Source organism: Neovison vison, chromosome 2, assembly GCF_020171115.1.
Source record: "Neovison vison isolate M4711 chromosome 2, ASM_NN_V1, whole genome shotgun sequence".
Taxonomy (NCBI): Eukaryota; Metazoa; Chordata; class Mammalia; order Carnivora; family Mustelidae; genus Neogale; species Neogale vison.
In genome coordinates this window covers 41,815,799-41,830,140 of record NC_058092.1, presented here as the reverse complement: position 1 = coordinate 41,830,140, position 14,342 = coordinate 41,815,799, and the positions used below count along the sequence as shown (strand labels likewise).

Genomic DNA, 14,342 nt, shown 5'->3' with positions numbered 1-14,342 from the left:
TGACCTGAGCCAAAGGTAGATGCCTAATGACTGAGCCACCCAGGTACCCCAGGGACTCCTGTTTAAAGAAACATGGCATTTTAGGGCCTCTGCCCTCCTGTGATCCTCAGAAAGGGACTTCTTGTCCCTTCCCTAAATCTGAATGCAAATGGGTCTAGCCAAAACTCAAAGGATAGTAAAAGAGAAATGCACTTCTGCCTACAAGGGAAGGAGAGACTCATTTACAATGTGGTTTTGGAACACACACATACACTCACTCCCACAAAGTATAGTGGAGTTAGGAGGCTGAGGGGTAGGACTTAGGAGGCTGAGGGTTTTATCCTTTTTCTGCCACTAGTTTACTATGTGACCTTGAGCATCATGTTTCCTGTCCCTGGGTCTTAGTTTGGCCATCTAAAAAATGGGATTTGGATTCATTGAATGGGAAGGTACATTTGGCTCTATTTCTCTTTGAGTCCATGATTTCAGTTCCCATAATTCCTACTTATCACTCAGACTCCACAGACCCTTATACACTGCCTTGCTTATGTTAGGTGCCTGTTAGATGTTGTGGTGTTTTTTCATTTGGTGTTTTTGGGGTTTTTTTTTGGATTGGAATGAACAATTGAAACCTGCATCACTGACCCTGGTTACAGAGAATCAAAGACCCAACTGACATTGATAATAACTAACTTTGGTGCAGTGACTATAGTTTACAAGGTGTTTTCACAAACAATTTTCTATGATCCTCACTCTTAATTCTAGCCTGGAAGATGCCATTATCATCCGTCCATTATACTGATGAAGAAGCTGAGTCCACACTCGTGTTTTCTTGCACATAATGAGCTGTGCCACACTTCTGTGTCTTTATTTTTTCATTGAAAGATTATGTAATTTTTCTAAATGATTCAGGTAACAGGTATTAGGTCCAGTACTCAAACTCAGGCTTTGGACTAAAAATCTTAATGTCCCCATTATATCATCATCCAGTGGTGTTTTCCCAAAAAGCTTGCCATGGTTTCTCATCAAATTTCTACCCTTGGTCACAGTGTTAGTGATATTTCTTTAGTGATAACATATAACTCAAGTTAGGAACTTAGATAATAAAGGTTTGTTTCTCACAGATGCTAGCTACAAGTCAGCTGTGACTCTGTTCCATATGTCTTCTTACTCTGGGATCCAATCTGAGGTGGCTAAACTAGACAAAGGCTCTTAAATCTTCTATTGGGACTTGGAATGCCCACATCCATTGGCCAAAGCAAGTCATATGACCAAATCTAATGTCAGTGGAACAGGGATATATTCCTCCCACAAGTAGGTTCTGCAAGCCACTTGCCAGTGGGAAAGGGAGCCAGATCCTCTAGAGGAAGGCAAGGGAATGATCTGCCACAATCACCTAACACATGATGGACCCTGGGAACACAGGGTTACCTGCCCTTAAGATGCTCATTGGTGGGGTACCTGGGTGGTACATTCAGTTAAGTGTCTGACTCTTGGTTTTGGCTCAGGTCATGATCTCAGGGTCAGGAGATCCAGCCCTATATTGGGCTCTGTGCTTGGTGGTGAGTCTGCTTGAGATTCTCTTCCTCTCCCCCTTGCTCTAGATAAATAAATTAAATCTTCAAAATAAATAAATAGGAACGCCTGGGTGGCTCAATAGTTAAGTGTCTGCCTTTGACTCAGGTCATGATTCCAGGGTCCTGGGATAGAGCCCCATGTCGGGTTCCCTACTCCACAGGAAGCCTCCTTTACCCCCTCCTACTCCCCCTGCTTGTGTTCCCTCTCTCTCTGTCAAATAAATAAAATCTTAAAAATAAATAAATAAATAAATAGATAGATAAAATATTTTAAAATAAGATATTCATTGACTAGGGGAACAAAATAATAGAGAGATAATTTCAACATCCTTTGGGTAGATGGCTTTGCCAGTCCTTAGCCTGTGTGCTGTCATTCTTCACTCTTTTCTCTCTCCTGCAAACATGCCCATCCCTTGCCCCGGGTTTGACATTTGTGGGCTGTGTTTCCCTGGCTCCTGTGACAGTGGCTTCTGTCTGGATTAAGCCAAGGAGAGACACTGGCAAGGCCAAAGGGGCACCTGTATATTCCCACTCCTCATTCCTCAAGTAGAGGCGGCTGCTCTTCTCTGGCCATGGTTCCAGCTTCTTTTGGCCGTAGTAATGGATTTATTAGTTTGTTTGCAGTTGATGAGCTCTGGTTTCCTCACTATTCTGTCTGCCTCTTTGTTCTTCTATCACCTGTATAACCAATTCCCTCTGGTTTACATGTTAAGAATAATTCCCATTTTCCTGTTGGAATCTGACTGAAACGACTGTGTAAGGTGCCATGAGAGTACAGTGGAGAGGTACATCGTATGTTCTGAGTGGCGGAGATGGGGTAGGAAGAGAAAAGGAAGCTCTTTGCAATCAGTGATTCCACAGGTGAAGAATGAAGGTGATCAGGAATAGGAGCTGGAGAGTAATAACATGAGCAATGACACCAAATAAGAAAGTGTTGGTGGGGGGTGGAAAGGTGGGTGAGCCTGGTGGTGGGTATTATGGAGGGCACATATTGCATGGAGCACTGGGTATGGTGCATAAACAATGAATTCTGGTACACTGAAAAGAAATTTTAAAAATTAAAAATAAAAAAAAAAGGAAGAAGAAAGTGCCAAGAGGTGCCTGGGTGGCTCAATTGACTAAGTGACTGACTCGGTTTTGGCTCAGGTCATGATCTCAGGGTCCAGGGATGGAGCCCCGTGTTGGGCTCTCTGCTCAGTGGTGAGTCTGCTTCAGGATTCTCTCTCTCCCTCTTCCCCTCCCCCTACCCTCTCTCTCACTAAAACAAACAGATAATCTTTTTTTTTTTTTAAAGATTTTATTTATTTATTTGACAGAGAGAAAGAGATCACAAGTAGGCAAGGAGGCAGGCAGAGGGCAAGGGCTAAGCAGGGAGCCTGATATTGGACTTGATCCCACTCCATCCCGGGACTCCAGGATCATGACCTGAGCTGAAGGCAGTCGCTTAACCAACTGAGCCACCCAGGCGACCCAAACAAACAGATAATCTTAAAAGAAGAAGTATCAATGTCTCTAGAGCATTGTGTGAGCCAGGAAGATGAGGTTGGGGAAGTAGATAGAGGTCAAGACATGCAGGTTCTTGGGTGCTAAGCCAGTGAGGCTGGGTGTTGCATTAATTAGACCCCTGTTAGTCCCAGCTATATAAATCCAAGTCAAAATAGCTCAAATTATACAGACAGAAGCATAGCTGAGCAGAATGGAAGAGAAGGTTTCTGTAAATGAGATGATGAATTCAGGGTGTTGGATGAATGGTCCACATGAAACTCAAAGTTTCTGAACATGAGAACAGCTCTGGACAGAAAGGAACACAGTGAGTCCCTTGCCAAATCATCAGTGACTAGAAGGGCATGAGTTGAAGATTGATACATGACAGAGATGGGAGGTATCAGAGCGAGACAGAAAAGGAATTTGAACATTAAAGTGGAGGAGAGATGTTCTGGGGCAGCATCAGGATGAGGAGCGATGAGTTCAGTTGGTCATGGGTTTTGAGTAGAATTCAGAGTTCAAATTCAGAAGTAGGCAGTGTGGACAAACTCTGTGGGTCTGTGGCAGCTGTCTTTGGACGGGACAGGTAAACATGATCTTGGGGGTGGTAAGGATTATTTCAGATTCAGCTAAGATTGGGCCCTATTAAAGACAGCAGAAATATTGTTCTGAAGCCAATTAGAGGGAGGAAAGGATGGAGGGCTACTCTGATTAATTGGTTGTCATCTTCCTGACCTCACTAGGCTCTCAGCTCCTGAGAATCCTTATTAATGAACCTGAGGAAAAGGTTACCATCTGGGCCTGCCAATGAAGGGCCTTCGAGAAGTCTGACAGTAATTGGGTGGGTGTGCATTTGGGGTGGTTCTGCTAGGAAAAAAGACCCATGAGCTGGCTAGGGCCATGAGCTGCTTATTTGAATCAGAGCTCTGATACCTTGGGTACTTTTGAGATGACAGTGACAGCATCTCCTTGGCATGACATATGAGCTCTCCATGAGTCTCCACAAGACTTACTGCTTCATCGCTCATCTGCTGCTTTCTGCTCTAATGATAGCAAACTGCTGTTCTTTGCCCCATTATCTGTGCTCATGCTGTTTCCCCTGCCTAGTAGGCTACACATGTATGTGCTCACACATACACTCACAATCACCTGTCTTTAGCTGATATCTGCTTAGGAATCACCTTCTCCAAGAAGCCTTCCCTGGCTCCCAGGACAGTTAGGTACCTCCTCTTGTGCCCTGCTAATCCCCTCACTTTTCACCATTCCAGCATTTATCACTGTGCTGTCATCAGAGTGTCTGTCTCCCACACTAGACTAGGATCTCCTTGAGGGCAAGAACTCCTGATTAATCTCAGTGTCCTCATGCATGTTAAGCTGAGCTCTCATGACCCGCACTGTGCATATCCTCTCAAGCATGCCCTCCATGCTCATTCCCAACTCCTTCATTCATCTTTTCAACCAACACTTACCAAGCACCTTTTCCTCTGGCTAGTGCTGGGGCTCAGATGAATGACATGATCCCTGCTCCGGGAGCTCCTTATCAAGTGGACTTCTACCATGCTGGGTAACATGTGCTATAGCAGAGGGAAGCACAGAGGGAAATGAAGGGGCTGTATTTAAGCCGAGTCCTGAAGAATGAGAAGTTAGTTAGGTGAAGAGTTCTGCTCAATGCTAGCCTTAAAGTCTCCCCTCTCCACCAACTTCTGGAAGCCTCCTCCTGCAGCCTCCTCCCCTGCCGTGCTCTGTCTCCCCCTGTATTCCAGCACAGCCTCTGGTTTGCTGTACCTGGTTAGTAAATGTTACAGTGTGTTTGGTCACTGGGCTAACTGAGCGAGGGGACATAAGGGATAGAGCCCTGGCTTATGCCCATCTCCGAGTCTAGGTTTTCCTATCTGTACATTACAAATAACTTCTGCCTTGCCCTACCCTGCTCACAAGGTTTTAAAATTATATTTTCGTACTGTTACAGGCTCACCCCATTCCACAGATGAAGAAATAGAGGGCGAGAGAGATTGAACAACTTGCCCGAGGTCACACAGCTAGTAGCTGACAGGGGCTATATTCAAATCCAGACTATATGACTCCTGGGCCTCTTCCCACTGCCCACCTATGCAACATGACATGTCCTTTCCTTGGTGCCAATTCCTCAGAAGGGATTTGTGCCCCTGGCCTTGACCTGTGTCCTCATCTTCATCCATACTGATAGAGCCTATTTCCTTCTTTACCTGTTTTCCCCTTTCTGAGGCAAGCAACACACTTCCTCCGCCTCCCCAAACGTTGTCATTTACCAAGAAGTCAATTTTTATGATATTCATTAAGGAAGACATGCTGAGGGGGGTTCTCTGAAGCTGATGGGGTTTCTGTGGCCCAGATAATGACCCAGTAGCCAGCTCCTTCTTTATCACATGGCGACAGGACACACTTCTGCTGCTGGCCTTTCTCAGGTTATGAAATGGGCCACAGAGAGGCCGCCAACCAGAGGAGGGCTGGGAAGAGTTGGAAGTGCCTTCAAGCTGAGATGGCGGGGGAAGAAGAACCCTGTCTGTACCTGGGGGCTTCAGCCCTCTCTGTGGACAGTGCACTAATAGGGAGAAGGAGGGAGGGGGAAAGAAGGCCCCTCCTTTGTGGGGAAAGATGATAAAAGAAGAGAAATGGGATGAAGAGGACATGAGAAGAGCAAGGTGAAAGTACAGAAAAAGCAACTGTGGTTCCAACAGGTAATTGTGGGCAGCAGTTAATCCGTCGTCTTGCTCAATTCTCCCAGTTGCTCTCTGTAGAAATGTACTGTGGCTATTCCCACTTAACAGCCAAGGAGCCTGAGACTGAGCGGCTAAGTGATTCAGAGAAATAAAGTGACTTGCCCAGATTCAGACACTGTGGTAGTCAAATTAAAGCAAAGCGGGGCAGGGCGCCTGGGTGGCTCAATCAGTTAAGCATTTGCCTTTGGCTCAGGTCCCAGGTCATGGTCCCAGGGTCTTGGGATTGGGCCCCCCACCTTGGACTCCCGGCTCAATGGGGAGTCTGCTTCTCCCTCTTCCTCTGCCCCTCCCCCTGTTTCTGCATGTGCTGTCTGTCTCTCTCTAATAAATAAATAAAATCTTTAAAAAAAAAAGGCAAGAGGGGACCAAAGGGACTTGTAAGGAGGGGAAGATATGGTCAAGGAAGGAAGGAAATTGAAAGGGAGAAAGAAAAAAAAGAAACAGAGCAAGAGAAGTGGGAGACAGGGCTAGGTATGGACATGGAGGCAGCCAAATCCAGATCTAAACCCAATTTCTGCTAATATAACTATGTGACCTTGTGTGAGTTATGTAATCTCTTGGAGGCTTCATTTTCTCATTTATAATTTGAAGATGATTATATTTACCCACAGGCTGTTGTGAGGATGAAGTGAGATAGTATTTCCCAAGCTCCTGGCATAGTGTCTGACATTTAGTAGGTGCTCAACAAATATAAAGAATACCAAGGAGAAAATATGAGGAACATAAGGGAAAAGAAGGAGTGACACGAAAGGGAAGAGAGAAGGTTTTGAGAAGAAAAAAAGATGGGCCTGGAAGGAGAAGAAAGAAGAAGGCAGATGGACAAAAGAGGAGGGAGGAGGCTAGGGTAGGAACATGTAGAGAAGAGCTGCCACCAACCTGGCCAGAATTCCACAGCTGGAAAGCAGCTATATTGTCTGAATCAAGAGGGTCTTTCTTATTTCTCCCCAGCCAAGTTCTGTTCATTGTCCCTGAAAGTGTCATTCAAGATCATAAGGTACAAAACAGACAAGATATCTCACGCGTCAAGTGCAGTCCTCCAGGTGCCTTATGTAGGGTTTGTGTGGAGAGGAAGAGATACAGGGGAATTCTAGGGGGGATCTGTGGAGGAGGAACCTCATGGAGTGGAGATACGCCAGTGAGTTTGGGATGGAAAGGGCAAATGAAACTTTGCTTGTTCAGTGTGGATCTTGGGATGCCTTCCAGATCCTAGACCAGAGCTTGCCAGGCTGAGATGAGTGAAAGGCAGGGGAAAGAGGAGGAAAAGCCCTGGTCAAAAAGGTCAAAGCCTGGACTTTGTCAAACACTCGTTCCTCTGTTTATCTTGGGCAAGTCGGCTTGTTTCTCTAAGCCACAGTGTCTGCATTAGTGAAATGGAGAGGGTCTGCAGAGGAGATATGAGGATCCGATGAAGTAATGGATGTGAGAAACGCATTGGGAGAATGTGAAGTGCTGTGTACACATATTGAAATATTCACTCTTTCAGAAAACACCTAATGACACCTACTCTGTGTCAGGCACAACGCTATACACTTTACTTGCATTATCTTGTTTAATGAGGTAGGTAAAATTATCCCCATTTATAAACCAGGGAGTTGATTCATAAAGAGAATTAGCTGACTTGCTGGGGGTAACACAGCTGGCCAATGGTAGAACCAGGATCTAGCTGACTCTACAGCCAGTGCAGGTAACCCTTGCCCTGTACCACCTCTTTATTTATTTATAAATTTTATTTTAATTTTGTTAAAGGTTTTATTTATATATTTGAGAGAAAGAGTGAGAGGCAGCGAGCATGAGTGGGGGAGGGGCAGAAGGAGAGGGAGAGGCAGACTCCCCACTGAGCAGGAAGCCTGATGTGGAGCTCAATTCCAGGACCCCAGGACCATGACCTGAGTTGAAAGCAGATGCTTCCCTGACTGAGCCACCTCGGGCACCCCTGTACCATCCCTTTAAAACAGAATCCTCTGCCATGGAATTAGGCCTCCGTGCTTCGCTGCTTTGCACCAGCTATATTAATCCGGAGTTTTCTGGCCAGGGGGCATAAAAACGAAGGGAAAAATCCTTACTGTTATCTCTCTTCTCTCCTTAGGGTTTGACTTCTTTGAAGCTAGCGCCAAGGAGAACATCAGTGTGAGGCAGGCCTTCGAGCGCCTGGTAGATGCCATTTGTGACAAGATGTCTGATTCGCTGGACACAGATCCCTCCGTGTTGGGCACCTCCAAGAACACCCGTCTCTCAGACACCCCACCGCTGCTGCAGCAAAACTGCTCATGTTAGGCAAGGTCCACCCTCCTGATCTCCCCTTCTTGTGACCCCACACCCACTCTGCTTCCCCTATTACAGTCGGTCCACCCCCAGCCCCATGCAGGCTGAGTTGCTGTCCTTTGCCTGCAGCAGAGGCGGAAACATGCCCCTTGAGTTCTCTGTAGATAGTCCCACTAATAGACACCCAGTCCTAGACTAAGAGCCAGGTCACAGCATGGGTAGAGATTCATTTTACAAAAGAAGACTCCATCTTACAAAGGGGATTCACTTCAGGGACTTGGAAAGCGAGTCTCTTTTCTGTCTTTAAAATAAGATTTCCTCCATTTACCAGAATTTGACACAGCATACTTTGCAGGGCCCACCTGCACAGCTAATCCTATTAAAGAAAACGTCCTCATACACAACATGCTTGTTTCCTATCAGGCTCCCTGTGGGGCTACCTCTCACTGCAAGCCAAGCTTTGACTCTCAAAGCCCTATGCCTGTTACCACGGATGCCCACAGGGCCTCGGGCAGTTGCTGTGGTGACAGGCCAGAGCTAATCTCCAGAGAGCTCAGACTCTCTAATGATGCTGAAGGAGCAAAGGCTGAGTCAGAAATATACTTAAAAGAAAAGATTATTCCCTGCCAAATGTCAAAGGTTCCGTCTATATAAAAGAGCAGGAGGGTGAGCTCAAGAAAGACAGAAAGAAAAGAGAAACACAGGCAAGATGAAGGAATAGGTCATGACTTTCTGGTTTTGCTGCTTTCCAGCTAGTCTTAACTGTGGGAACTCCATGAAATCGGTCTTTGTTTTTTAGACTCCCAGAATTTGAAATATTTAGAGTTACCTAGTCTGACTAGTCAGTTTCAGTCTTCACATCTCTGGAAAGTGAATGCCAGGCCTCACAACCAAATCTCTTTCTTCTTCTTCTTTTTCTTTTTATTTTCTTTCTTTCTTTCTTTTTTTTAAAGAATGTTATTTATTTATTTAGAAAGAAAGAAAGAGCGAGCAGAAGGAGCAGATGGAGAGAGAGACCCTCCAGCAGACTCCCTGCTGAGCCCGGGGCCCAACTTGAGATTCTTTCTATCCCACAACCCTGAGATCATGACCTGAGTCAGAATCAAGAGACAGTTGCTTAACTGACTGAGCGACCCCAGGCACCCCACCAAATCTCTTTCTTCTAAAACACACCTTCTAGGCAGGGCTGGCTGGGAGCTCATTGTCTATACCACTCTTGGGCAGCTCTCATAATCAGAAAGTTTTCTTTGCTTTAAGCTGAAATCTGTCCCCTGGAAATTCTTCTTCCTCTCCTCGCCCCATTTATCCCAGCTCTGCTGTCAGAGACCTCACAGTCCATGCTTCTTCAGCTCCTGTCACCCTCAGATGATTTGAGAAAGAAACCACGACCTCTGCCTTCTCTGAATCAAGTAGTTCTGCTGTTCTTTATAATGTCTTCCTACCATCCTGCCCTTTCTTCCCCCATCTTTCAGTCGCTCCTGAGTAGTTTGACTGCAAAATGTAATTCTAAGCAGGATAAATCTGAGGGGACATGACCCTAACAAAGTTGGGAAAGCTGAACTCAGGTCCCAGTCCCAAACTCATTCTCTTGGGAGTGAAATCTTCATTTCTCCTGAAGAGTGGATTTGAAACCACTCCAAATGGAAACTGCTTAACTAAATACCTGAAGGGAAAAACTAAACCAAAATCAAAACCACAAAACCCTCTGACACCAGAAACAAACCGAATGGATTCCAGTTTGTCTAGACATGGCAGATGTTTGGTTTTTAGCTGAAATAATGAAATGGAACTAGCAGTGATTCCTGAAAATCTCTCCTTCCAGGCCTGACCCAAATCCCTATCTTCCCCCTGCACTGACACGCTACCTCAGAAGTTGGTGAGGGAAGAAGGTGTTGGAAGCGTCTCTTCCAAGTTTTCTCTCCATTTCAAATGCCTCTCATTATCCTAGGAAAGTGCATTGACTCACATAGTTCCAGTGACTACCTAAAAGGACCCTCCAGAGTCAGCCCTACGGAGATGTTGCTTTCTGATGCAATGAACAGGATAGAGCTTTGGACATTGGAATCAGGAATCCTGGACTCTGCCCTTAAATCAAGTGTGACTCGGGATCAGTCACTCCATCTCTGAGTATTGATTTCCCACCTACAAAATGAGGGTGCTATTTGGGTAATCTTTAAGGTCCCTTCTAGTGCTAATAACTCTCTGATTTTCTTTTTCACCTTCATCATTTCAGTTGATCTGCAGAAAAAAACAAAGAGATGAGGATTATCCCCCCAGTGTCATTGTAGCTAACACTGATGTCATCCTTACTGTGTACTAGACATTGTTCCAAGCACTTTACATGTACTAACTTACTTATCATCTCAACATCTTTGTGAAGGAGGCACTCTAATCAACCTCATTTAAATATGAGGAAACTAAGTATAAAAAGATTCTCTTAGCCTGCCCAAGGTCACATAATGAGTAAGCAGTAGAACAGGGGTTCCAATCCAGGCAGTAGGCTCCAAGGTTGATGCTCTTACCACATTCTGTACTACATTTTTCATGAATAAACTGTGACCCAAAAAGGTTAAGAACATGGTCAAGATGGTGCAGCTGGCAAGTGTGAGAGCCGTGTTAAGATTCAATCCCAAGGCCATCAGATTCTAAGTCCACTCGAGAAAAGACTTACGTCTCTTTGTTAACAAATCTCTCAACTATTCAGACTAATCCGAGGAGATGGATGTCTAATGCATCTGGAAAGTAGTTTCTGAGGCAACCAGGTCCTAAGAGACGGAGCAAAAATTGTCCAGCGTTTCTCAAGTTCAAGTCCCTGTATCAGCCTTTGTCAGGCGGTTCTTACCTAGCCCTCAAGTAGTGCTTTAAGCAGCTGCCTGCTCCAGCAAGGGGACATTTTGCAGGAATGACTTGGTTGACTTCTTTGACCATGGAAGGATGTGATCCCTTTACAGGCAGTGGTTCTAGATGTGCTTTTTACACCGTCAAGTCTATACAGGTCAGGCATAATTACAATTTTCCTGGGCAGTAACACCCATCTGCTCTAGTCCTTGGATTTCAGACTGAGCTCCTAGTGACCCTTGGATATTTTAGGACATATATCCAATAATCTTTTGTTTCATATTGGATATCCAGGCAAAGACTGAAATTTTTACTTAAAAATTGTTAAATTGTTTACAACTCAGGAGCCAGTGTAAGCAATTTTCTTCACAACAGATAGAATCGAGAGTCAAATGTAATTGTGGCAAACTCTTCTGCTGGGCAGCAGACAAGCAGAGCTGCTTGCTAGATGGCAGTTCCCCAGCCCTGCTCTGTGACCTTGTTTCTGCTGCGTGGAAGGCAGGAGCTTCTAGCTGATTACGGTGCAATGTTTGTCAATCACAGTAATAGTGCAATTAGCCACCAAGGTTCAAGCTGCAGAGTATGTTAGTAGTAACTTGTCCTGGTTTTCCTTTTGCTTAACAATCCAAATAAAGAATTAAAAAGAAAAACAAAAACTCTTGACCTCAAAAGAGGCAAAAGTAGGCCAGATGTGCAATACGGTGTTGTAGCTTTTTACAGAACCTGTTTTAAATGCATATGTATCAGTAAATACAAAGTGATTCGTGACTTACTCTTGTCTCCTCAGTCTGTAGCATTAATTAACTTCTAGGAGCATCAACGGGGTAGAATGGCCACAGACTTGTCAAATATTAGATCAGGAAGGGAGCTTAGAGAAAATCCTGTCCAGGCTTCTCATTTTACAAAGAGGAAGGTTGAGGTCCAGAGAGGAAAAGGAAATTTCCTAGGGCCACTCTGAAAGTGTATTAGTGATGGAGTCAGGACTTCGTCTTGGAGCTCCTCTATGTAGAAATTAAATGTATCTACTCTGGGCCTGGTGCTGTTAAACACTGGATAAATATATTTGAAAACAAGTGATTCCCTGCCTGCAGAGTACCTATAGTCTAATTGGAGGTACTATTTCTAAAATATTATCCCAATTTGGCAGTCAAGGAAACATAGCCTTGGAAAAGCCAACATATTCAAGTCACTCAGTAATATAATTTAAATTCACTTCTGATTCATGCTTATTCCATTTCTTTATTCGGATTTCTCTCAGATGAAGGGTATATGGAGTGGTGGTAGTGACAGGCTCCAGTGTCCCAGCTGATATTGGTTAATTAATTCTGAGAGTCCTTGGTCTCACAATTACTTTGTGACTGCAGCCTTATAATGTCCAGAGAATGATAAGAATATCTGCCAGACTTGACTTTCTTGTTCACATTACCTGCTCCTGCTCCAAAGCTCTTTGCTTGGGTGTCAAGGTTCCTAGAGTGTCTTGAGGAATGTTTGTTTGAGTTTGTTTGCTGAGAGTTTGGGGTAAGGAGAAGGAACTACAGTAACCAGTGTCCTGGGATTTCATTGATTTCAGATTCTGCATCTCTACTAAGTTATTCCTGATGACCTGCCACAGTTGGAGGATCAGCCCATGCCTGGGATTGCATGCAAGAGAAGACAGGCCTGTGAGATACAAATACTGTTAAGTGATGTTTTTGAAGGCCTTCATCCCTTATATAAAGTAGGCAAAACTAAAATTTATGCATTCAGATTTATTCAATAAATAAATGTATGTGTCAGGATATAATCAGTGGCAGACTAAATACAAACCTTGTCTTCATGAAGCTTAGAGTCTAGTAGCTTGTGGTTTAGTCTAGACATTGTAAAATAGTCACCCAAATATAATTAAAAAGTGCTCTGAAGAAAAGATACATCATTCTATGAGAATATAACTGGGAAAACTGAATCATTTGTCGAGTTGTTTCAGGAGGCCTAGAAAATCTCCACTGCCCCCCAAGTACCTCCGCTATCCACTGACTATTGCTTTATATTCTTCAAGCTTTCATCCTTTAGTTCAAACCTTTGATGACTAGTCAAATACAAATCCTCCAGAAAGAGTAAGGGTGAGAGAAACAGTATTTGTACCTGTGAAATATGTTTAGACTGCCTGGTTCAGAGTTAATTATTGTCTTCTGAGGGACATAAGAAAACATAGTGATTTGAAACAACAGACATTTGTTATTTCTCATGATTCTGGGAGTTGGCTGGCTGATTCTTCTTCTGGTCTAGAATGATGTCATTCACATGCCTGGAGTCCCAACTGAAATGACTAGGGTGGTTGAGGTGCCTCTCCATGTGTTTTCATCTTCCAGAAGGCTGCCCAGACTTGCTCACTTGGTGGTAGAAATTTTTCCAGTAGCAAGAGAGGGCAAGCTCCTGTGTAGAAGTACTTCTTCTTGAGCCTCTGTTTGTATTGTGTCTGGTAATGTCCCACTGACTAATGCAAGTCACATACAAGGGATGGAGAAATAGGTGCCATCTCTTGATGCAAGGAGCTATAAAATATTGTGGCCATTTTTTCAGCCCACTGAAGGAAGCAACACTAAGCCATCTGAAACCAAGTCTGAGAAATTTCCCTGGGTCTTAAAACCTGGTATCCCCAAAGAGAAACGTCACAATAGTTTGCAGCAGGGCAATATCACCATTTGTTTAGTTTTCTGAAGGGTCTGCTTTGGAGGAATGAAGACACATCTGTATGGTGTTTTGATGCATATTTCACCATTCATTTGGTTACTTCTTAGCTACTCCTTGAGGGATGAATCTGGCTTCTCATTCTGTGGAATTAACTGTAATAACGATTGTGATTCCCACCTGAGATTCCTGGCTGGAGGCCCAGCAGAAGGATTCAATGTATGCAGAAAAGATGGCTCAAAGGATAGTTGAGGGGCATCTGGCTGGTTCAGTAGGTAGAGCATGAGACTCTTGATCTCAGGTTTGTAAGTTTGAACCGCATGTTGGATGTAGAGATTACTTAAAAATAAAGTTTTTTTTAAAAAGAGGACAGTTGGTCCCTCTGTTCTAGCTGTATTGTCTTCCTTGGAGACCTCATCTGGTCCTGTGGCTTTAGACGCCAAGTCTTTGGTAATGATGTGTATACACAGTGTCCAGCAGATATCTCCATGTCCACCTTGGAACTCTTAATTCTTAATTCCTTCTCTTTCTTTCCTTTTGTTTCCTTCCTTTCTTCCTCTCTTTCTTTCTTTTCCTTTCTTCCTTTCTTTTTTCCTTCCTTCCTTCCTTCTACCTCTAGCACAAGTCCTGTGAGTCTACTTTTAAAATATATTTCAAATCTGCCTACTTTTCTCCATTTCCATTGCCGTGATCTTGGTCCAAGCCACTTATTTCTCCCCTAGAGAGCTACCATAGAGTTCATAACCAGTTTCCCTAGTCCACATTTGTTCTCCCA

At 44.2% G+C, this 14,342-nt stretch overlaps 1 protein-coding gene across 2 annotated transcripts in view; it reads left to right on the top strand.

Annotated features, from left to right (window-relative positions):
* Positions 1–13,848, top strand: part of RAB3B (RAB3B, member RAS oncogene family) — a 71,323-nt gene extending 57,475 nt beyond the window's left edge. The window contains exons 5-6 of one of the 2 annotated variants that reach the window (XM_044238222.1): positions 7,887–8,074; positions 12,471–13,848. In XM_044238222.1, coding sequence (XP_044094157.1) covers positions 7,887–8,074 — 188 coding nt within the window. In that variant the 3' untranslated portion in view covers positions 12,471–13,848. Of the gene's footprint in view, positions 1–7,886; positions 8,469–12,470 lie in introns of those variants that run through there. The other variant, XM_044238221.1, reaches the window with a different exon arrangement.
* The last annotated feature ends 494 nt before the right edge of the window (positions 13,849–14,342 follow it).